At 40.5% G+C, this 24938-nt stretch overlaps 1 protein-coding gene and 1 non-coding gene across 2 annotated transcripts in view; one reads left to right on the plus strand and one right to left on the minus strand.

The window, feature by feature from the left end:
* Positions 1-24938, plus strand: part of LOC100933026 (lysosomal alpha-glucosidase) — a 68571-nt gene that overhangs the window by 18425 nt on the left and 25208 nt on the right. Inside the window, exons 4-8 of the mRNA XM_012542814.3 lie at positions 861-1006; positions 3678-3843; positions 5090-5186; positions 9793-9912; positions 13173-13291. Of these exons, the coding sequence (XP_012398268.2) occupies positions 861-1006; positions 3678-3843; positions 5090-5186; positions 9793-9912; positions 13173-13291 (648 nt within the window). The remainder of the gene's footprint in view (positions 1-860; positions 1007-3677; positions 3844-5089; positions 5187-9792; positions 9913-13172; positions 13292-24938) is intronic.
* Positions 10633-10739, minus strand: LOC111719334. The gene has a single exon (XR_002769514.1). It is a non-coding gene; the product is annotated as a U6 spliceosomal RNA (small nuclear RNA).

The raw sequence follows: 24938 nt of genomic DNA on the forward strand, positions 1-24938 counted from the left end.
GGCAGCTCAGGGGGCTCAGTCAGGCCAGCCCCCTCCTCTTACAGGGGCCCAGTGAGAGTAAGGGCAAACAGGATACACAGGGGCAGCTGGCTGGCACCGAGTTCAAATGCCAGCCCTGTCACCCTGGGCAAGTCACATCACCCAATCTGCCTCAGTTTCCTCCTCTGTAAAATGAAGGAAATGGCAGGCTACTCCAGAGTCTTTGCCAAGAAAATAATCAAAAACTGCTGGGTAACAACCAGGAACTCTGGAGGAGGAGACTCTCTCTAGCCGGGGAGTTGGTCAGCTTAGGCAAATTACAGCCTTCAAGCAATGGCTGGAGGCAGGGAGATACCTGGACTTGCCCAAGATGCCATAGCCAATATGTGTCACAGGCCTTCCTCGCCTTCCTGGCCATCTGCAGAGGTGGGATCCACGGTGTCATCAGGGAGGGGATCAGCCGCTGGTCCCCCAGCTGTCTGCCTCACTCACCTGTGACCCACGGCCAGTGTGTGACAAAGGTGGGGCCTGAAATGAGAACTCCGCCTGGCTCCCAGGCGGGCCCCTAGGCCTCTGCTGCTGCCGGAACATGTGCTTGGACAGTTTCCTCCTGGCTGCAGCTATCTTCCACTTCACTCAGGATGACTGGCAACTTTCAGATGAGATCAGGAAGACTGTTCCTGGGAGATAGGAGAAATGAGGTGGTGATGTGGGGAAAAGGGGAAAAGGTGGGGCTGGGGCGGCCATTAGTCCGCTTGCCTCTGCCCCCCACTCCCTGCAAGTATTCTCTCCCTGGGCCCCTTCCCACCTTCCGCATGTGAGGATGTGTGTCCCCTCTACATGCCACATGGTCACTTCTGCTGTCCTTCTCCTCGTCACAGCTGACTGATCCCCACCACTCCAGATACGAGGTACCTCTGGAAGTTCCGCCAACCATGAAAAAAGCAGAGAACCCCCTCTACAGCCTCGATTTCTCCAGGGATCCCTTTGGGATTTTGGTGAAACGTCGGGGGTCAGGAGTTGTACTGTGAGACTTCTCTGGTTTTTCTCTTTCTTCATTTGAGAGTGTTTACATATATTCTTCCATCATTTTTTCAAAAAGCTTTTTATTTTCAAAACATATGCATGAATAATTTTTCAACATTGAGCCTTGCATAGTCTTGGGTTTCAGATTTTCCCCTCCTTCCCCCAACATCCTCCCCTAGATGGGAAGAAATCCAACATATGTTATACAGGTTAAAAGATGTTAAATCCAATATGTGGAAACATATTTATACAATTCTCTTGCTGCATCCTTCCGTTATTTTTATAAAAGCTTGCAGCCCTGGTCTACCTGTTCCTGAGGGTTCCCCTGAAAGGAGTGGGTTAGTTTATCATTAGACTTTGACTGAGGTTTTTAGGCCCAGTCTTTCATCAGCTCAGTTAACCTGCTGGATTCTAGAGCAGTCTAGAGTATTCCAGGTGTCAAATTCAAATCATATTAAAATCTAAGTGAAAAATATTTCACAAAAATAAGTAAAAATACAATAAGACACAAATAGTGGTAATTTGTGGTTTTCTAAGTCATTACGCAGCTTTCAGGGATCTGTATTTATTCGAGTATAACATCAGTTCTAAATGAATTGTAAGGTTAGGGGTAGTTAGGGATATCTAAAATCATGGATTAGGGGAGATGTCTCTCACCATTCTCCCTTGACCTCTGTTTACTTGTGGAAGATATCTTTTGCTCAGTCAATGAACTGAGTTCAGTGCAGGCTTTTGATTATCTTGAGATTTAATTGTTTTTATATAATTTTGGAAAGATGTTATGCCTTGGAGAGAAGCAGCCATGTAACATAGTAGATTGAAAGTTGGACTGGTATCAGGAAAATCTGAGTTCAAATCCTACCTTAAAAAAATACTAGTTGTGTCACCCTGTCACTTAGCCTCTAAGATTTTCTCATCTATAAAATAAGGATAACGTAGCCCTGACCTCACAGGATTGTCCTGAGGATCAAATGAGATAATATAAGTAATGTACTTTGCAAACCTTAAAATACTATACAAATGTTAGCTGTTGTTTATTATTAATCTCAGCAGAAGGGGCCCTGAAAGATCAAAAACTATCATAGACTGTTCAAGCTAGAAGGGATCTTATAGGCCATGGAGTCCCAGACTATAACTTTATTTTTTATTTTTTTAAAGAAAATGTTTTTCTTTTTATTTTCTCTAGTTATATGTAAAGCAACACTTTTTTGTTATACGTGTACATTTATTTTTTACATATTTCCACTTAAATCATATTAGGAGAGAAAAACCAAAACAAAAGGGAAAAAACACAAGGAAAAAAATTAGCACAGCATGTGTTGATTTACATACAGACTCTGTAGTCCTCCCTCTGGCTGTGGATGGAGCTTATTAGAATTTATTAGGATTGCCTTGGACCACTGAACCTCTAAGAAGAGCCAAGTCCATCGCAGTTGATCGTTGCATAATGTTGCTGTTGCTGTATACAATGTTTTTCTGCTTCTGCTTGTTTCACTCAGCATCAGTTCATAGAAATCTTTTCAGGCCTTTCTAAAATTGGCCTGCTCGTCATGTTTCCAGCCTTAACTTTAAAAAGAAGGCAATTGAAGCCCAAAGGCATGAGAGGGCCTGCTCAGGTTCCCTGGGTGATTAGTGAGGAGCTTGATTTCGGAGCCAGACCCGCTGAGGTCCTTCCGGTCCAGGGATGTTTCCCCCCTGCCACATTGCCTCTAGTACTGGGTAAGGAGGGCAGCACTTCCTCCAAATGCCTTCTCCCCAGGAAGCTAACCTGGGGCCGAGCTTTGCGCTGCCTGAGAAGATGCTCTGGTTCTGGCCGGCATCTCATCAGCAGAAGACCCAGGGTCTGAGAAGCTGTGCCCCAGGTCAGCGGCGCCCACCTCAGCAGAGTCAGATGGGGCAGCCCAGGGATGGGCCCAGAGCTCCCCCCTCCAGTTTCCTTGCCTCAACTTCCCAAGGCCCTCCCCACCTGCCCTCCCTTCTCTCATCCTTCCCGCTGAGTCTCCCACCAATCTTATTAGAATGGAATTCCTGCTTCCCAATTCCAGCTAAAAACGCCTCCACAGAAAGGTTAATTAGCAGAGAAATAGTCACTCTTCCCCTTGAGATTAGGGCTGATTTCTGACATTAGGGTCAGCCTCATTTTCCCCTCTTGATATTCAACCCCTATTAAACTTAGACACACACACACACACACACACACACACACACACTTTCCCCACCTTTTACCATCAACTCAACATGGAAACCCAAACCTTACTAATACTGCTGAGTCATGGTTTGGAAACTTAGTAGTGATGGCTGCTGGTTTTTCAGCGGTCAGTGAAGTCCTTGCTAAATATAGTAAACCTTAAGCCATTGGTGAAACACTTCGGTAAAAGAAATGTGGCAGCTCTTCTTACAGAAAATATAATAGGCTTACTGAGGTACTGTGTTATGGTGTGATAGATTCACACTTTCCTCCCCCTCTTCCCCCACCCATCCCACTTTCTCTCCATGATCTCCCTTCTGTGCTTCTCACATTTTAAATTTTTTTTTCAAAACTCTTCTCCCCACATCCAACCTGTTGTTTTTCCCTTTTTATTATCTCCCTTTCTCATGGTCCCTTTTGTTCCCTGCCCTTCCATGTTCCACTTCTTCATCCTTCCTTACCCCTTTGTACCTTTTTTCTTCAGGTTGAACACAACTGTGGCTCCATTAATCTTTGCTGACCAGTTCCTTCAGATCTCTACTCTTCTTCCATCTGCATTCCTCTATGGGCTGGGGGAGCATCGCCGTGGCTTTCTTCACCACTTGGATTGGACCACCCTGAGTTTTTGGGCCCGGGATGTGCCACCCACGGTACCCATTTTCCATTGTCTATTTTCTTCCCTCTCTCCTGTTCCACTCTCCTTAACCTCCCAGACCTACCTCCCTTGGGTTATATTTTCAGTCTGTGAGTTTCTTTCCCCCCATCATCCTAGAAGGCCATAAGATGGCCAAGACCTTAATGTCTTGGTCCATGGGATTATTTCCAATAGTACTTTGGGTAGGACCAGAATTTGGATGTGGGGATCTAATCACAACTAAGATGAGGGTGACTTTTTTAAAGCTGTCTAAGGGAGTTGAGCAGAATCTGTGCTAAGTAGCTTTTCCCAAAAAAGTCTCTTGAGCCTTTCAAAGTATTGGAAGTATGATTCTAGAGTCTTCCTGGGTTCTAGAGATTTCCAGCCTGGATACTTTGCTAATGCTCCTGCTTCTGCAGACCTGTATCCTGTTCCCTAGAATTTTATATAGCTCCATTATTAGTATGGCAGGAAAAGTGTATCAGAATGTCTTTGCATATCCAATCTTCTCTGACACTCCCCTTTGAGACAGACATGGCATTTTGGAGCTGGAAGGGATCTGATCTCAGATATTACTAGCTGTGTGTCCCAGTACAAGTCACTTAACTTTGCCTCAGTTTTCTCATCTATAAAATAAGCTGGAGAAGGAAATGGAAAAATACTCCAGCATCTTTGCCAAGAAAACTCATGAAGAGTCAAATATGAGTAAAACAGATTAAGTATCAAACTTCATTTTACAAATGAGAAAACTGAAGCCCAGATAAAAGAACACCATCCAGGGAATTAGGGATATCTTGTCGAAGCCACACTCCTTCCTGGGTTCCCATATATCTAATTTCCTCCAGTGCTTTTTTTTTTTTTTTTCTCCCTCCCCTCTTCCTTCTCTATTCTTTTACCTTTTTTCTTTCCATTGCCTTGCTCTCCTTTAAATTTATTCCTATTTCTTTTGCAATCTAAGTCCTGAGAACAATTCTATATTCATGTCCCCTCCCTATGGGAGAAATTATTCACATTTTACTTAATCCTGCCTTTGGATCACTAGCTCCGGGATTGAACTGTTTTTCCTTTGCCTGCTTTTCAATGGCAGAATCAGAAATCTTAAATGGGATCTCTATCTGGGTCAGCTGGGGCTTGAATGAGCTGTGAGGGCATGCTTTTGACTGCTTTTGACCTAATACTTTCCTTTCTAAACTCTTTCATCACTTTGGGAACTGGGTAAAGAACGAGCAAGCAGATGTTCACCAAATTTATTTCATTCACAGGAGTCATTCAATCTTTATGGGGCGCACCCCTTTTACTTGAATATGGAAGAGGCAGGATCTGCTCATGGCGTTTTCCTCCTGAATAGCAATGCCATGGGTAAGTGGGGACTTCTGTCGCTCTGGAGCATCTCCTTGTGTGAAGCCCTCAGCTCCCATGCCATTCGAATGATCAGCAAATATCTCCTGTATGGCTGTGATGTACAAGGTCCTGTGCTAGATTCCAGGAGTGTTAAAAAAAATTTGACTAAGACAGATTACTTTCCCTCAAAATACTTACAGTGGGGCAATGCTATTAAGGTGTACCTGAATGAAAAGCTAACTAGCAATAAAGGATGACCTATTTGAAAGAGAGATTAGATTAGATGAAAGAGAAATTGGATCATGTAGAAGAAAATAGACTTGTTTTGCTTGGCTTTGACATTAGAAGCAGCCTTTAGAGATGTGCTTGTTGGGACCCAGGAGAATGAGAGGGGAAGATTTCACAGGAAGGTGTTGCCAACAGTTAGAACTATCTAGAAATGTAACAGAGTGCTTCCGAGGGGCGGGCAGTACATTCCCCATCAACGAAGGTCTGCAAGAAAAAGCCAGGTGGCTTACGTGTCAAAACTGTTGCCAAGGGATTCTCAGTTTGGGTAGGAGTTGAACATAATGGCCTCAAAGTATGCGATTCTATTCGATACAAATATGATTAGCTGCCAGATGAAGGAAAGCAACAATCAAAACTGATTTCAGGGGAATAAAAGATCTCTAGAGCCTGAAGTAGGTAAAGATGTCTTCATGGAGGAGGCAGGGTTTGAGCTGGCTCTTGAAAGATAAGAAAGAATAGATTGTATTGATAGAATATATTCTAGGGTTGATTTAATTTTTATCTTTGTATTTCTAGTGGTTAAAACAGTGCCTGGGACAAAGCAAGGCCTTAGTCAGTTATTCAATCAATAAACATTTATTATGCACCTACTTGTACCAGGCATCTTCCTAAGCAAAAGGCATACAAAAAAGTAAAAGACAATATCTGTTCTCAAAGAATTCAGTCTAATGGGGGACAAAACATACAAACAAATATATACCAACAAGATAACATAGGGTTTTGTTGTTCAGTTCTTTCTGAGTCTTTGTGACCCCATTTTGGATTTTCTTGGCAAAAAATATTGATGTGGTTTGCTTTTTCTTTCTCCAGCTCATTTACAGAGGACACTGAGGTAAACAGGGTTAAGTGACTGGTCTAGCTAAGCAAGTGTGTGAAGCTGGATTCGGGTCTTTCTTACTCCAGGCCCACTGTTCTATCTATTCACCTAGCTAACCATTAATAAGGGATAAACTGGAATTAATAGCAGAGGGAAAGTACTAGAATTAAGGGGGATTAGGAAAGTCTCAGAAAAAGTATGGTTTAGTTGGGACTTGAAAGAAACCAGGAGGGAAAGATAAGAAGGGACATTTTTCATGTATGGAACACAGCCAATGAAAATGCCTGAAGTCTGGAGCTGGAGTATCTTATCTGAGGAATAGCAGGGAGGCTGGTATCGCTGGTTTGAAGAGTACAGGGGAAGTATGAAGTTTGAGAAAGTTTACCAGTTTGAGGAGACTGGAAAGTCAGGGGCCAGTTTGTGAAGAGTTGTAAACACCAAAGATAGGGATTTCTGTTGGATCTGGAAGGTGCTAGGGAGCCACTGAAGGAGGGACACAGTCAGGTGAGTGCTTTAGGAAGGTTAGTCTAACAGCCGAGGAAAGGGGGCTGGAGTGGGGAGAGACTTGAGGTGTGCAGACCAACTAGCAGGCTGAGACAGTAGTCTGAGCTCCACGTGGTGAGGGCTTGTGCCGGTTTGGTGGCAATGCCAGAGGAGTGATAGGTATTGATGAGAGAAGTTAGAGGTAAAATCAATTAGAGTACTTATCAAATGAATGAATGCATGGAAGAAAGGAGGGAGAGCATCCTTTGTGGGGGGATGCAAGCTAGGCTTGGTTAGTTGGGTTAGACTTGGGTTAGAGCCCAAGCTTTCTTTTTGATTTGGTAGACAAATGTAGAGCGTCTGGGGCTTTAACTGGAGAGGCCTTCTGGCCTTGGATATAACAGAGAAGGGGCCAATTTTTCAGAACTAATTTGGGGCAAGAGAAATAGCCCACGATCAGAAGGTGGCTGCCTGGCTGCCTTGGAGAACTGAGACATCTGTTTCCTGGCTTGTGCCTGGTTCTTTAGCAATTTTCTAGCAGTTTAACCACACACACACAGTTGCTGAATCATTTGCTTAAAATTCCACTTTCCCTTGTGCCCTTCCTCTGGTTCCCTGCACCTCTGCAACCCCTCCCCCACTGCCTCAATATCCTCAGAAAAGGGTTTGCAAGCCCTGGTTTGGAGATAGAAACCCACAACGTGCTCTGCACACAGCTGGGCCCTCCTGAGGATGAGCTGTGGCTGTCACAGGCCTTCTCTGAGCCAACAGCCCAACTGCTGGCCAGTGGAGTGAATTTCCTCAGGCTGTCCCTGTTCCTCTGGGGAGAAATGTGGCCCCCATGTACCCCAGGGCAGGAGCTGCTGATCTCCAGACCTAAGACGTGACCTGCCTGTGGGAGTCATCTGGCAGTGAATATGAATCCTATTATAAAAATACAGCTTATATCACATAAAAGAGGTAGAAGGCCCAGGTTCTAGTCTTGCCTTTTTTACTTATTTACTATGTGACTTTGGGGCAAACTTCTTAACCTTCCTAGGCCCTGGTCCCATCATCTATAAAAGGTCATTTCCTTCAATTAGCTCCTTGGGGGAGAGGGACTCTTTTATTTTGGGTCCTTGCATCTCTGGGGTGCCTATTGTTTATAAGTCTCTGAATAAATGTTTGTTGAATACATAAAATACATTGAGGCAGCTAGGTGGGATAGTGGACACAGTGTTAGAGTTGGAATCAGGAGGACCTGAATTCCAATTCTGCCTCAGACAATTTGTAGCTCTGCGTCCCTGGGCAAGTCAGTTAACCCTCACTCAGCCTCAGTTTCCTTCTTTGTAAAATGGGTACAGTAATGGCACTTACCTCACAAGATTAGTGAGTATCAAATATAATAATATTTGTCAAGTGCTTTGCAAAATTCAAAGTGTTACATAAATGCTAATTATCATTGTCATTATTATTATGAATGAAAACATTGCCATATCTGATGTTCCTTTCAACTCTGACATTCTCTGGTTCTCTGATACCCAGTAAAAAAGTATGTTCAGTAAAGAGATGGTGTGTTAACAGTTGACATTTATTTAAGATGTGCAAAGTGCTTTGCATACCTTAGCTTATCCGATTCTCATCAGGGCCCTTTGAGGTAGAAATGCAAATGTTAATAAACCCATTTTACAGACAAGGAAACAGGTTTAGTGGAATCATGATCCATGGCTGGGCCAGAATTTGAACTCCCAAACCAGTGCCCTATGGGATCCTAAGTAGCCTAAGAATTGCCCTTTTGAGTGAGGTCAATATTTAGTAGTCCCATTTCACAGATGGCTTCTTAATGATTTATAAAGTCATTTATAAAGAGAAGTGGCAAAGTTGACGCTAGGACGCACGACTACTGGCTGAATGACCCAATTTTTGACTCCGAAGCCAGTTCTTTTCCCACTGATCGTCTCTCTCTGTGTCATATAACTGTGACAGATAAGGCAGGGGCTAATCTTGTTCCTTGACAGGATATTCTGATATCAGGCCTAAGCTTCCTTCTTTGAAACTTCCACATCAGCTCCTGTCTGTCCTGAGGGGCCAAACCAGAAACATCCCTTTCCCGACGGGTGCTTCAAGTGCTTGAAGGCCGCTCTCCTTAAGCAAAACCTCCCTGGCTCCTTCAGCTGATCTTCACAAAAGCCCAAGGCCCTTTATCCCCTTGCCCTCCTCCCTTCCCCCATGACTGTAGTTAGCAGGCAGGGCTGATAGGACTTTTCCCCAGTCAACGGCATCAGCAGCTTTAAGCTTCCTTCCCCAAAGTCATTGGTTGAGTACGTCTCTCCTTGAGGAGATGGTCAGCATGGCCTAGTGGAGAGAAAACTGGCTCCTAGTCAGGAAAACCTGGGGCCACGTCTCACCGCTTTCACATACCTGTTAAGGAAAATGCAAGTTTTAGAAGACAAAAATCTATTTTTTCTCCCTCCCACCTCTCCTTTAAGAAAACGGCAGTTCTAATGATTATGCATACTCTGCTGGTCACATGTGCCCCCCAGGCCTACCTGGTGGACAGCTGGGTGCCCAGACCGCTGGGCTTGAGTCAGGGCTGGCCTCAGACACGTCCTAGCCGTGAGACTGAGGCGTGTGGCCCTGGCCAACTCGGGTAACCTCTCGGTGCGCTAGGGAGTCCATTTGGTCTGTATGCTGCAGAAAATGAGCCAGCGTGCACGGCGAGAGCGTGTCCTAGCCAGGGAGGTCCTAGTACCAGTGAGATCAAGCCCCTTTCCTTGAGGGAGAAGAGAACACCACACTTTCAAGGAATCTGCGGCTGTTACTGGTTCTTTGGGACCCTACTTGGGGTTTTCTTGACAAAAACACTAGTTTGCCATTTCCTTCTCTGACTCGTTTTACAGATGAGGAAACTGAGGCAAACAGGGTGAAGGGGCTTGCCCAGGGTCACCCAGAGGCTAGTTTCACTCAGATCTCTTGGAGCCCGGCGCTCTCCCCAATGAGTCACCTCCTGGACCCCGGGGGAGAATGTTCACTTGTGTTCTCTGTGTCTTTCCCCAGAGGTGGTTCTGCAGCCTGCCCCGGCGCTGACGTGGAGGACGGTGGGGGGCGTTCTGGACTTGTATGTCTTCCTGGGGCCAGACCCGAGCTCCGTGGTCCAGCAGTACCAGCAGGTCATCGGTACGTGGCCCCCGCTCCCTCTCCCTTCGCTCTGGTCTCGGGCACCACTCCCCAGTGTGCTGCTGGGGCGGCCCTGATGCCTGCCTGGCCTCCTCCATCATGAGGCAGCCGGCCCCTCAGGTGCCCTCCGAGTCCTGGCGGCCGCCTCGCCTTTCTCCCTCAGCGGGACAGTTGGGATCCCTCGCTCTCTGCTTGTCCTGTCAAGGTGCTTGTGGTGTAGGAGTGCCAAGCTGGCTGGCATCCGGAGGGAAGCGGGAGGGATGGGGAGGCCAGGCAATCCGTCATCTTTCAGCAGAGCAGGGGTGGCGGATGAGCTTACAAATTGTGTAGGATAAGAAACTGGTGGGGGTCTCCGAGGAGCCCTTAAGAACCGATCCCACTGATTTGGGCTTGAAAAGTACCCCGGGGGCTTGTAAGCTGTTGTGTACAGTTAAGGTCAGAGCATCCTAAGAGGAAGTCTGACATCTGCTCAGCGGCCAAGTAGCAGTGGCCCTGGAAATGTTCCCAATGGCTTAGCCTATTGAATATTTATTCACCAGTCTTTGCCACCCTCTTCTTCAAGGACTATCCATCCTCACTATGAACTCATTGAAGGTCAGCCATATTGAAAAAGAGAACTGAAGATGGAGGAGAGGTTTAGGTAAATAACAATCTCTTTTTCCAGTATGGCTGACCTTCAGTGTGGATAGCCTCCCTCCTTTTGTCTTTCCTTTTTTTTTTTTAAAGATGGAACATTTCACGAATTTGCATGTCATCAATCGTGCAGGGCCATGCTAATCTTCTCTGTTTCATTCCAATTTTAGAACAGGCATTGCCAGAGAGAGAACCTCCCTCCCTACTTCTTGAGGGCAGCTAGAGGATGAGCTGGCTGCCCCATCAAGTAGTGCTTCAGCAGTGCATGGCAGCTGGCAGACTGGCATCTTTGGCTCGTGTTTTCTATGTGGGAGACAATCCCCAGGCATGGGCATACGGAGTCTGGAAAACATGTCCTTGGACGATCCTATGAGAAAATGTTCTCCCAGCCTCCCTTTGCCCAGCTTGGGCTTTTGCTCTATTATGGGGGGGTATAAGAAGCCGAGGAGCCACTCAATCATTCATGCACTCAGCAAATGTTTATGAGAACATTCTACTAGAGGTTAAGGGAAATGCAAATTTTAGATAATAAAAATCTATTTTTTCTCCTTCTAGGAAAACAACAACTCTAATGAATATGCATACTCAAGCAAAAAAAAAAAACTTGCACTGTTCAGAGACAGACAGACACATGCACACACACATGTACATACATACAGTGTTTTGGACAGGTAGGTGGTGCAAGTGGATAGTGCACTGGACTTGGAATTAGAAAGACCCATCTTCGTGCATTCAAGTCTGGTCTCACACACTTACTAGTTCTATGACTCTGGGCAAGTCACTTAATTCTGTTTGCCTCAGTTTCTCATCTGTAAAATGAGCTAGAGAAACGGAAAACCACTCCAGTGTCTCTGTCAAGGAAACTCCAAATGGGGTCATGAAGAACTGGCCGCAACTGAAATGATTGTGGGGTAACACTCTATAAAGCAGATAAACTGAATAGGAGGGGCCTAGAAAGCATTAGGACAGTGGTAAGTAGAAGAGGAAGAAAGGCTGAAAAAGAGTTAGTATGGGCTTGCTTTCTGGAAGTGGTGAGACTAATTGATGAGGTCAAGGAGCCAGTGTAATGCAAAACTAGTGTGTTTTATCATAGATTTAAAGTTCAAAGTTCATCTAGCTCAGCTCCCTAATTTTCTAATCGAGACCCAGAGAAATCAGAAACACTTCTTCAAGACTACATAGTCAGGATCTGAACGTAGGTCTTATTACTACCAATCTAGCACTCTTTTGTCTGAACTGTGCTGTCTTTTTTAGGGAGCTCCATTGACAGATTTAACTTGTAGCACACTTGCATAGTTAATGCGCCCCAAGTTTTGAAAGAGAATCTAGAATTTTGGAGTGTTATCCTGAGAAGTCTTGCTCTTGGGTATGCTTTTAGCATTCTCCTCTTATTGTGGAAAAGAATCTTCCAGCCTCTAGGAGGAAGGTAGGAACATTGAAATAGGGAGTCTATTACATGGGGAGGACCCATTTGAAGGCTTAGCCCTAGTCTTATCCTTGCTGCTCTTTCCCTGGGTCATTTTCTTCCCTTCTAATTTTTTTTCCAGAAAAAAAATCCCACTATTTGTTTATATTGTCTCATTCTTTCTAACTCCCAAAGACAGGGAAGTTCGAACTGCCATCCTTTTGAACCTCTTTGATTGGTCCACCTCTTCACTGGGAAACCTCATCATCCTTAAAGATTCAATTAACCTTGGTTCTCATATCTCTTCAGTACCTTTCTAATTCTCTGATTGGAGGACAGAATTATAACCTCCTAAATCTCTCTTTAAGGGAGAGACCCAGAACATTATCTCTTCATTTTCCATGAAGCACCGTTCCTTTGAGTTTTCTTTGACTTCTCCATCATTCTTTTGTGCATTTTCTTCCCTTATTAAATTGTAAACTACCTGAGGACCATGTTTCTCTTTTTTGTATTTGTATCTCTAGTGCATAGCATAATGCCTGGTATATGTAGGCATTACTATAGTATATGGTACCACGATGTACTATGTACATAGTAGGTATTACTGTATAATATATATTGTTTTGCCAAACTATTTTTCCTTTTATATATAGAATCATAAATGTATATATAGTCACATATATATATATTTATACAAAGAATTTGCCATTATATTTGATATTTCTGATCCATAGTTTCCCCCTCTGCAAAAAGTCCAGCTGGGGTGAGAGGAAACTGTATACTAGTACAGTGATCCAAATGGAAAGAACAGCAACAACAAACTGAATATTCTCAGAAAATATTGACCAGACTTGTGTCCTAAGAAGACATATCAAATACATTGTTTTTCTGGCTCTGCTCACTATACTTCATATCAGCTCATAGAAGTCTTCCCGTGCTCCTCCATCTCGCTCCATATCCATCGTAGTCATTTTGTACAGTGCAGCAAATTCCCATTACCTGTTCCATAACTCGTTGAGCCAGTCTCCAGTTGATGACTTCCAGTTCTCTACTACCACAAAAAGGACGGATATAACTATATTGGTGAGGGAGGTGATGGGGCTGATCTGCCTGTTTTACTTGGGAACGATTCGAAAAGCTGAGCCACATTTTTTATTCCCCTTCCATTAGCAGCCCCTCTGGTGGCCAGGTCCACCCTACTGACCAAGTGCCTTCATTTCAGGCTTCCCTACTATGCCGCCTCTCTGGGGACTTGGCTTCCATCTTTGCCGCTGGGGTTATGGCAGCAGCAACCAGACCTGGGAGACGGTGAAAAACATGAGGAATTATCTCATCCCCCAGGTAAGGTCAGCCATGGTTCTGTTTCTGGGACCCACCCATCTGGGCTCCCTTGGCTCCTCTCCTCACATCTCAGAGCCAGGAGGAGTGGAAATGGGGCAGCCAAATGGGAAACAAAAAGACCAAACCAGTCTCCTAAAATAATAGGGTTCAATAGAGTGCAAAAACTGACATGAGAGTAAGACTTCATCTTTAAGATGAAGGAGTTATACTAGTGGAACTCAAGAGTTTCCTTTTAGTTCCTTGTTATGTTGTTTAGTCGTGTCCAACTCTTCATGACTCCATTTGGGGTTTTCTTGGAGTGGTTTGCCATTTCCTCTTCCAGTTCATTTTACAGATGAGGACACTGAGGCAGACAGGCTTAAAGTGACTTGACCAGGGTCACACAGCTTGAGAAGTGTCCAAGGCCGGATTTGAACTCAGGGAGACATGTTTTCCTGACTCCGGGCCCTCCCCTTAGTTCTAGTATACTATGACTGTAAGTGTTCTCTAACTTCTGACCTCCAACCTGCGTTTGGAATCCGAAGATCCGGGTTTGTATTTTAGCCCTGTTACCTGTGATTCACTTACCTTTTTGTAGTCCTCAGTTTTCTTGCCTGTAAAATGACAGGGCTAGTCTAGTTGGCGTCTGAGATCCCTGCCAGCTCTAAAGCTTTACTCCCCAATGACTCCAAAAAGATTTCTGGATTCTTTGCAATTCCCCTACTCTCTTTCTAGCTCTGGATGTCTGCCTCACTTCTCTGCAGTAAATTTTCTATAGAAAGTACCTGCATTAGTGATGGTGAATGGAAGCCAGAAATTTTTCCTTGACCTGAATGAAGACAAAGTTAATTTTTTCTCAGGAGATCAGTCAGCAATCTCCACCAAGAAAGCTGGATGCCTTATAAGTATAGACTGCCAGAGTGCAACCTGGATTAAAACCCACATTGCAAAGGCAAGGAAATGGTCTCAAGAAATAAGGAAGGGATGAAATGAATATTAAATACAACTTCATAACATAGCCAGAGCAGGACAAGTAGGCGTCCAAATTAGAATCAGGCAAGTTTCTATGCAGATTACTTTTGTGGGTAAGAAAGATCAGGGAAGAAAAAAATGAAGAAATAATCATCCTGAGATCAACTGGAATAATATTTCAACTTGACAACTGCCTGAGAATTAAGTGGATGCTCCCCCAGGCATGTGACCTTATCCAAGGCTAGTAGCATCTCTAGCTCTCCTTTCTCCATCTATCAAATGGAGGTAGCTATAAATTTCCTTTAAAGAATATTTTATTGGGAACTTGCTATGTGTAAGTCACTGTTAATGGTATTAAGTGAAATGCAAAGGTAAATGAGAAATGATCTGTAACTCCAAGAAGCTTGCCATCTCGAGTAAAACTCAGATGAAATGTAGATAAATAAATAGAAAACAGTGTTTTCTATTTATTTCTATTTGATCAGGGTTTGAGAGGTACAGACAAAATGCAGTAAGAGTACAAAAGAGAGGGAATATTTCTGGGCAGGATAATTAGGGGAGCTTCAGTGAAGAGGTGATATGTTTACTATTCATTCTTAAAGGATGGATGGTATTACAAGGGACAGAGTTTATGGCAAGGTCCAATCAAGATGTAGGGACTAGTGTGAGCAAAATTATGGAGACATGAAAGTACAGAATGCATTTTGGGGATTATCCTGTTTGGATATGGACATACTTTGGAATAGGTGCTGTGTGCCAGGAACGGGCTAGACAGTCAACAAAAGATGAAGAAGGCTAAAAGTAAAAAGGAGTAATGTGGACCAGGCAACACTGTTCTGTACCCTTCTCTGGAATATTACCAAAAAAAACAAAACTGGGAGGAGGGTGATGTCGGTGATGAGCGTGAACCGCATCTGAACCAGGATTGGCTAGACTTTCCGGGTGTGGTGAGAGCATCACTGAGAGGATTAACCATGGGAGATAGAGTGGGGAGGAAGTAAAAAATGGAGTCAGAAAGGAATAGTAGGGAGGGGATGCCCGGGCAATGTTAGGTTAGAAACAGCTCCGGGGTAAAATGCAAGCTTGTGGAAGGCCGGCTCTCTTTGATCATTGTTCTTGCTGCTGAAGCACCTCACACAGTGCCTGGCACACTGCAAACATTTAATAAATGCCTATTGAGTAACTGAGAGGTTGATGGGCCAGAGGCATGGGAAGTCTGGAATGACAAGGAAATTGGGCGCAAAGAAGGGAAAAACACAGAGATATCGGAGGTGAAGTTCCCAGTGACTGTGAGTACTAAAAGGTGGCCAAAGTGGAGTGGGCATGGAGGTCTCGAGATATAAAGGAACAAGAAGCTGAGGGCAAGGTGTTAGAGGTGGTACCCTGCTTTTATTGCTGCATCCCACAAACTTAATTGTCTGGCCTGGGAACATGGATGGGTTGTACGAATAGGAAAGAAATGCTAGAAATCTGAGTTCAAATCTAGGCCGGGACATTTACTAACTGTGTGATTCAGAGTGAATCACTTTACCTCTTTCTCCATTTCTTCATCAGTAAAATAGAAGTTACTTCCCAGGACTGTTCTGTGTATGAAATGAGATGATAGTTGTAAAATCTTATGGCACCATGTAAAAGTTAATTATAGTTTTTTTTTTTTTTTACTGTTGGCTCTATACACACCTATAGAGCCTTTGACAAGCCAGGCTCACCTCTACACCATGATGAAGATTTCTTTCTTTCTTTCTTTCTTTCTTTCTTTTTTTTTTTAATAGTATTTTGCTTTTCCAAATACATGCAAAAATAGTTTTCAAAATTCACCTTTGCAAAATCTTGTGTTCCAAATATTTATCCTTCTTCCCCTCTCCTCCAACAGCAAGGAATCTGATATAGGCTAAACCTGTGCAATTATAAACATATTTCCATATTTGTCATGCTGTACAAGAAAAATCAGATCAAAAAGGGGAAAAACACAGAAAAAAAAAAACAAGCAAATCAACAACAACCTCAAAATGTGAAAATACTGTACTTTGATTTACATTTGGTCTCCATAGTGCTCTCTCTAGGTGCAAAGCACTTTTCACATGATGAAGATTTCATGGATGAATGGGACATTAGTAGAGGAATATACATGTGAAAAGTGTATAAAATAAAAAGTGTATACAATCTAAGGGAGGTCACTAGGCAGTTTATAGTTATGTGCCAAATGTACAAAAGGCAAAGCTATCAGTTCAGAGAAGGGTCCAAGGTTCAGAGGAGGCTTGGAGTTGGCTCAGCATCTTACCACATTTCCTTATCTTATTCTTTCTTCTAATTTTGTGTTGGCTTTGGGCCATTATCTGACATATCAATATCTTAGCATTGTTTTAACTTGGATTTCTCTAATTATTAGTTATTTAGAACATTATTTTCATAGCTATTGATAGATTGGCTTTCTTCCCTTGAAAAATGACCACTTATGCTGATATCATTTTGAGATCCTTATTATGCTCTTTGTAGAATTTTTCATTGATAGATTACAGCCTCAAGCAAATACCTTACTTCCCTGGGCCTTTTAGTTTTCTGTTATAAGATGAAGTGACTGGATTAAATGATTAGTGATCCAATATAGTATATGGGTTCAAAAACTGTAGTCATCTGCAAGATATGGCATTTTTTCCTTTTGGTAAATGTTTATCATGAGCAAAAAAGCACAAAATGACCAAGTTTTCCATGAAGTGCTGTTTTTTGTTGATTTTGGATTATGATGAAAGCAATTCTCCCAAATCCTATATTTGGTTCTACAAAGAGAATCTAAGAACCATTCTTGTATTGAACTGCAATTGCCTTTTGTCTTCTAGTTTTAACTATAATGAGAATACCAGAATTAATATGACTCAATTCCTTTAGTAGCATGTATATTTATTGGCTGCAGGGCAAAGACCATATATTTAGAGGGTCAGCAGTTAAAAACCAATATTTATAGGTAGTTTATTGAAGAGATATGAGAAGACACAATGCTTTAACATAGTGGAAGGTCCATAAATATTGTACATTATAATTTTATACTTTTAAAAAAATTTTCAGCAATTTGCCATTTTATTTATTTTTTCATAATAGCTTTTTATTTTCAAAATACATGCAAAGATAGTTTCCAATATTCAACCTTACAAAATCTTGTGTTCCAAATCTTTCTCCCTCCCTTCACCCCCACCTTTTTTCCCTAGACAATAAGTAATCAGATATAGGTTAAATATGCACATTTCCTCTAAACATATATTCACATATAGAAAAATCAGATCAAAAAGGAAAAAGAATGAGAAAGAAAAAAAAAAAGCAAATGACCAAAAAGGTGAAAATACTATGTTATGATCCACATTCCTCTCTCTGGATATAGATGGGTCTGTCCATCACAAATCTATTGGAATTGGCCTGAATCATCTCATTGCTGCAAAGAGCATAGAATTTTTTTGGATGTATTAATAAGTAATGATGATTTTTTCTTTCCTTCTTTCTCTTTCTCATGTTTAAAAATAATATTACATGAGTTGTCTCTCTAAGAGAGGAGGAAAAGATGCTAGGCAAAATTTTTGTAATGTAAAAACAAAAGATTAATAAAAACTTACTTTTAAAATTTGGACAGTCTAAAACCAATGTGAATCTTGGCATTCTCTGCACCCTTTTACAAACCTCTTCCATTGTTTATGAAAAAGTGAAAGGAGACTACAAAGAACTAAGATCTTAAATTTTTTTTTTTTGGTTTTATGGGTTGCTATGGTCAAAGAATTCATCACAAAGTAGCCATATTGGTGATGAACCTTTCTGTACTAGGCTGGTCCTTGGCAAGCAGACCCAATATGTAGCTTTTTGAATTCTTAATAACTGGCTTTGGTTTTGTCATTAGAGGTAACCTTGGCTCTCTAACATACTTGTCAAAACAACTAGAAATATAAACAATTTGTAAACTTCTTCGTTTCTGTCTGCATTGTGTGCTGTTTTATAATTAATATACTGTCTTCAGGAAAGAACAAAAGACCTAAAGTTATTGAACTAAAGTGACATGTTATTGCTTTGTTGAATTTATTTTTAATCATATTTGCAATAACAACTACTTAAAATAACCTCCTTTCCATATTTTGTAAATGGGTCCCACATCTTAGCAATTATTAATTGAACTAAAAGGTTCAGAAAATTTGTGATCCCTCTATACGTGTTTGTTTGGGTTAAAAAAAATACAGCTTTAAAGCTTCTCCTTCATATAAGTACCTTCTGTTCAATTATAATCATATAAGATTTACTTAAAAGATGTAGCAACAAAAATAACTTGATATGATGCTTTCCCAAGATCAAATGGAGAAGAAAAAAAGGAAAACATGTGCTTGTGAAAGGATAGGTCGTTATCATGAAGGATATCTATCTTATCAAGAGGCCAATAGAAAAGCAATTCCTTACAACTCAGGGGGTTCTTAATCATATTTATGTTATTAAGTCCTCTGGCAGCCTAGTGAAACCTATGTAGATGCCCTCTCAGAAAGTATTTTGTTTTGTTTTTAACTCACAGTTGAAAGAAATGCCAAATTTCAGCTAGAGGTTTGGGAAAATAAAGTTATATTTTTCTATTCCAATTTCATAGACCCCTGGAAATTTATTTCTTGAGAGTCCATGACCTCAGGTTAAGAACTTTTGTGTATAAATCATAAGGTCCTCTATCTACATTTATTTGTGGATAATGTGAATATTTTTTTTTTGTTTCAAGAAGATCTTTGCAGTCTCCTAAATGAGATCTGTAATCCCTCAAAAGAGTTTAGCCCCACTCTCCACATAGGAAAAACAAAGTGGATAAAGAGGCTTGCTGTCTAGATTCTGATCATCATGCACTGTCTATAGTGCTAGCTAAGTACATATATCTTGGAAAGACATTGTGTATGCACAGTGGACTGAGTTCATAATTAAAAAGAAGGAAGAGAATTAGTTCTTACTATAGGTAAGATTGATGTTACACATGTCCTGCCCTCAAGCTGATTAGTGGAGAAAAAAAAGTATACGAATAATCATACCACATTATACCAGAATAAATTAAGTAAGGGAGATCCAGGAGCTGTACTGGAAGCAAAGCTCACATTGAAAGAGATATGGAATATAGAAGGCTTTATGAAAGACATGGCATCTGAGCTGATTAGGGAAGGATAGAAAGGACATTGGTAGGTGGAGATGACAAAGAGATGGAGGGGGAGGAATGAGGTAGAGTGGAAATATGGAATCATATTTCTAGGTGTGCAGAGTAAAGAAAGATCAAGGCTATTGTCTGTTCACTTGAAAGTCATTAAGAAAAAAGAGGGAACATTTATATATAAAGCCTAAAACTCAAATTTTATCCTTAGCATTTCCTAGAAAGGTAAAGTTGTAGAAAAGGAAAGTGACTGAATTGATATTTATGGCAAAAGGAATTTTTTGATGAATCTCATTTAAAATTAAAGATGAAAGGGTGAAAGAAGATAGGTAAAATTCTGAACTTTAGTCATCTGGGAAAAGGGAAGATAAATGAAAGGAGGCAGGGAAAGAATAACAATTTGTAAAGTCAAAGAATTTGGTATTGGATTGGGAAGGATAAGATAGGAAGAGAACAGATTGTTGTACGCAAAACAAACTGTAGGGGCCTACTGTTGCCTTAAAATGTAAAAAAAAAAAAATTATTGATTTAATATCATTTTTATTTACCAAAGCATCCTCTCCCCATTCCCTATATAATCATCCTTTGTAAAAAGGAGGTGGGGCAAGGAAAAGAAAGAGAAAGGAAAGGAGGGAGAGAAATGGAGACAAGAACAAGAAAGATAGAGAAAGAGAGAAAAATAGAGAGAATGTGTGAGAAGGAGAGAAAAGAGGGAGAGAAGAACAAGAAAAAGAGAGGGGGAAATAAGAAAGAGAAAAGAGAGTGAAAAAGGAACAAGAAAAACAAAAGAAGAGACAAGAATAAGAAAGAAAATGAGTGCAAAAAATAACAAGAAAAATAGGGGAACAAGGCAGAGAAAAGAATGAGAAGAGAGAAAATAGTGAAATAGAAGAACAAAAGAATGAGTGAGGAACAAGGGGGAGAAAAAAGGGAGAGAGTAATAAAAAGAAAAAAGGGAGAGAAGAGCAAGAGAGCAAATGAGAGAAGAATAAGAAAGAAAAAAAGGGAGCAAAAGAATGAGAGAGAGAAACAGGACATACAAGAGAGCAAGAAGAACAAGAAAGAGAAAAAGAGGGAAATAGAAGAATAAGAAAGTGAGTAAGAGAGGAACAAGAGAGAGAAAAGGAGAGATGCATAAGAAAGATATATTTTCTCTTTAAGTTCTCCCTCCCAACTCCCAGTCCCCAAAATCTATTGGTGGAGCACAGATTAATAACCTATTTTTGGATTAAACTTCTACAGTAGAAGTCGGTATAGGCAAAATTCTCATTTTGGTAAATTTTTGAGAATAAAATTCTGAATACACAAAATAATATAATCTCAATGAGGAGGAAAAATAGGGAACTGGGTAACCAATTTAGATTTTTTTTAGGGTATATACAGAAGTTAGAAGCAAGGACAGGAAACAGAAGATGAATGTGAACATGCCATGATACTATAGAAAAATATTGGGGGGGGGAGGCAAAGCCTAGAATGATTTGAGGCTGGCAAGGGAAGCTAGAGGCAATAAAAAATCTTAGTTATATTAGGAGATGAAGAGAATCGAAATATGGATAGGACTGCTATTTGGTGTAAATGGGGAGCCGCTTAATTTATATCTTACTTCTGACTTCCTATGCTAACTAGGACATCCTTTGTAATGGAAATGACACATAAAAAGAGCTAAATAATTTAAGATCTAAGATAGGTAAGGAGATGGTGAGATAGATAGCCAGTTGCCCTTGATGAACTCAAGCTCCTTCACCCTTATGAACTAAATTTTTAGGTAATGAAATAACTGGTAAGTGACTACCAGATCCGGTGAGTGATAGTTGAAAGATGCTGGGAAATGGAGAGGTGCCACAGGACCGGAGAAGATCATATGCTATGCCAGTTTTCAAAAAAGGGATTAGAACAGAATCTACAAGCAGAGGCCAGGAAGCCGGTGAGAGTGCCAATGGTATTTTGAGAATGGGTCATAAAGAGACAGTTAGTGAACATCTGAAAAAGGAAACAAGGCTGCCAGAAAGCCAGGATGGCTCGGGTAAGGGTGCAGCATGCCAGAATAGACACCGTGCCCTTCTGGTAAAGTCACTGAACCAGGGACAGGCAGCATGGCACAGGGGAACAGGCAGGAGCCAGGAAGAATTGGGTTTTATTAGATGAACTGAGGCTGAGTGAAGTGAGCAGAACCAAGAGAACATTATACCTGTTAACAACCAGAGGATGTGATGATCAACGGTGATGGACTTGGCTCTTCTTAGCAACGCGGTGAGACTTGGTGTGGAAAATACCCATCACATCCCAAGAGAGAACTATGGAGGCTGAATGTGGATCATAGCATAGCGTTTTCACCTTTTTTTGGTGGTTTTCTTCTTCATGATTTTTTCTTTTTTGGTCTTATTTTTCTTGCACAACATGACAAATATGGAAATTTGTTTAAAAGAATTGCACATATTTAACCTATATCAGATTGCCTGCTGTTTGGGGGAGGAGAGTGATGGGGGAAGGAGAGAGAAAAATTTGGAACACAAAATCTTAGAAAAATGAATGTTGAAAACCATTTGTATTGGAAAAAAAATATCGTAGAAAATTTTAAAAAAGAAATGGATAGCAAAAAAATCCAAACAAACTGAATTTTAGTGCTGCCTTTGAGACCTACTGCCTGAATGATCCTGGGTCAAATCAGTTAACCTTCCAATGTCTTAGGTAGCAGTTCTCTAAGCCTAGAAATTTCAATATACTGGCAGAGTAAGTTGTAAGTATTGTACAGATAGAGTCAGTTTTAAGTATTGTAAATACTGTGCTGGTAGAATAAATTGTGAGCATTTTAGATATTGTACTGGTAGAATAAGTTGCAAGTATCTTCAGAATTGTACAGTAGAGTAAATTGTGAGTTTTATGCTGGTAGAGTAAGTTATGAGTATTGTTAAGTATTTTGCTTGCAGAGTAAGTTGTATTATACTAGCAAAGTAAGTTATAAGTACTGTAAGTATCATACAGAGTAAGTTTTTATATGTGGGAGTTTTCTATTCCAGCAAAATCACAAGTCTAGTCCCTAACCCTACTAAAAAAAGTAAATCATGAGAAACTCTAGATCTAGTTAGTAGATATTTTAGTAAAGAATTTGAAAGAGAAACTCATGCTCTTATTATGGAAAATATGGAGGGATGTGGACTGGACAATGGTGCAACTTTGGAACCGATTGAATGGCAAGATTCAAAGAGTAGTTTTTAGTGATTCAGTGTCAATTTATCAGGAGGTGTTTAGTAGGATGTCCCAGGAATCTATGTTTAGCTCTGTTATATTTAACATTGTTATCAATAACTTGGATAACAGAATAAATGGTACTCTTAACAAATGTTGAGAGAGATAAGTAACATGTTGGATAACAGAGTCTGAATCCAAAAGATCTAGACAGGTTGCAGCACTTGGCTAAATGGAGTAAGAAATTCAGTAAGGATTTAGTAAGAATAAAAGTAAAGGTTTACATTTAAAAGTAAAAAAAATAACTTTACAAATACAAAATTGAGGAGGCATATTTATTTTTTTTATTTATTTTTAATACACATTGTTATATGAATCATGTTGGGAGAGAAAAATCAGAGTAAAAGGAAAAACCATGGAAGAGATTGAAAAAAAAAAAAAGTGAACATAGCATGTGTTGATTTACATTCAGTCTTCATAGTTCTTTTTCTGGGTGCACATGGCATTTTCTGTCTAAATTGTATTGTGATTGCGTTGGATCGTTGAACCACTGAAAAGAATCAAGTCTTTCATAGTTGAGCATCTCACATTCTTGCTGTTATTGTGTACAATGTTTTCCTGATTCTGCTTGTTTCATTCAGCATCAGTTCGTGTAAATCTTTCCAGATCTTTATATAATCAGCTTGTTCATAATTTTTTATAGAACAATAATATTCCATTACATTCATGTACCATAACTAATTCAGCCATTGCCCAATTGATAAACATCTACTCATTTTCCAATTCTTTGTTACCACAAAAAGAGCTGCTACACACATTTTTGCACATATGTGTCCTTTCTCCTTTTTTATGATTTCCTTGGGATACAGATCCAGTAATGGCACTGCTGGGTCAAAAGATATGCACAGTTTTAAAGCCCTTTGGGCAGTAGCTCCAGATTGCTCTCCAGAATGGATGAATCATTTCACAATTCCACCAACAATGCATTGTGTCCTAGTTTTCCCACATCCCCTCCAACATTTATCATTATCTTTTTCCTGTCATTTTAGCCAATTTGAGAGATATGAGATAGTACCTCAGAATTGTTTTGATTTGCATTTCTCCAATCAATTATGATTTAGAGAATTTTCTCATAACTATAGATGGCTTTAATTTTTTCATTTGAAAATTGTCTATTCATATGCTTTGACTATTTATTAATTGGGGAATGACTTGTATTCTTATAAATTTGACACCATTCTTTATATATTTCAGAAATGAGACCTTTATCAGAAACATTGGCTGTAAAGATTTTTTTTCCAGTTTTGTAATCCCCTTTTAATCTTGTTTCTGTTGGTTTTGTTTGTGTAGAAACTTTTTAATTTGATGTAATCAAAGTTGTCCATTTTGCCTTTCATAATGTTTTCTAGTTTTTCTCTGATCATAAATTCAAGGAAGCATATTTAGACAGCATTTGCTTGAAAAATAGATAAATGTTTTAGCAGACTGCAAAATCACAATGAGTGAGCCTTGTGATATAGTCATCCCAAGCTAATACAACCTTTCACTACATTAAGGAAGGCATAATATTTAGGTATAAGGAGATACTCTATACTCTGTCCTGGCAAGACTACATCAAGAATATTTTGTTCATTTCTGGGTACCTCAGTATTTAAATACACACACACATACATACATGTATGTATGTGTGTATACATGTGTGTATTATTCCCCCAATTATGTTAAAACAGTTTTTAAACTTTGTTTTTTCAGTTTGAGTTCCAAATTCTATCCATTCTTCCCTTTCTTTTCTCCTCACTCTCTAAGACAGTAAGCAATCAGATATAGATTTAGCATATGCAGTTAAAACAAGGACTTTGTTGTTAAGAACAGTATCCAGAAAAAGGCAAGAGGATGGTTCCTTAACCATCCTTAACCAAAAACCTTGGGTTTTTGTCACAAAAGGATTAACTGAAGAGACAAGGTTTATTTAGTTTGGAGAAGACTCAGGGGCTACAGTAGCTTTGTTCAAGCTTTTGAAGGGCCTCCATTTACAAGGATTATGTATGTTCTTTTTTTCTCAGAGGACAGAACCAGAGCAGAAAGATAAATATAGGCTTAATGTCGAGGAAAACATCCTAATAGTGAGTGGTCCAAAAGTAAAATGGACTCCTCAGATGATGGTGGGATCTTCTTTATAGATCTTGAAGATGATAATTATTTGTCAAGTATATTATAGTGGGAAATCCCTTTTGAGTATGGGTTAGATATTTTGGCAACTGTTATACTGTATGATTCTAAAATTCTAGGATTCTATGATGTTAGAAAGAAAGGACAGAATTGTGGCAAAGATGGCAAGTTCACTTTAAGTTTAAGATGCTAGGT

Source organism: Sarcophilus harrisii, chromosome 1 (genome assembly GCF_902635505.1).
Source record: "Sarcophilus harrisii chromosome 1, mSarHar1.11, whole genome shotgun sequence".
NCBI lineage: Eukaryota > Metazoa > Chordata > Mammalia > Dasyuromorphia > Dasyuridae > Sarcophilus > Sarcophilus harrisii.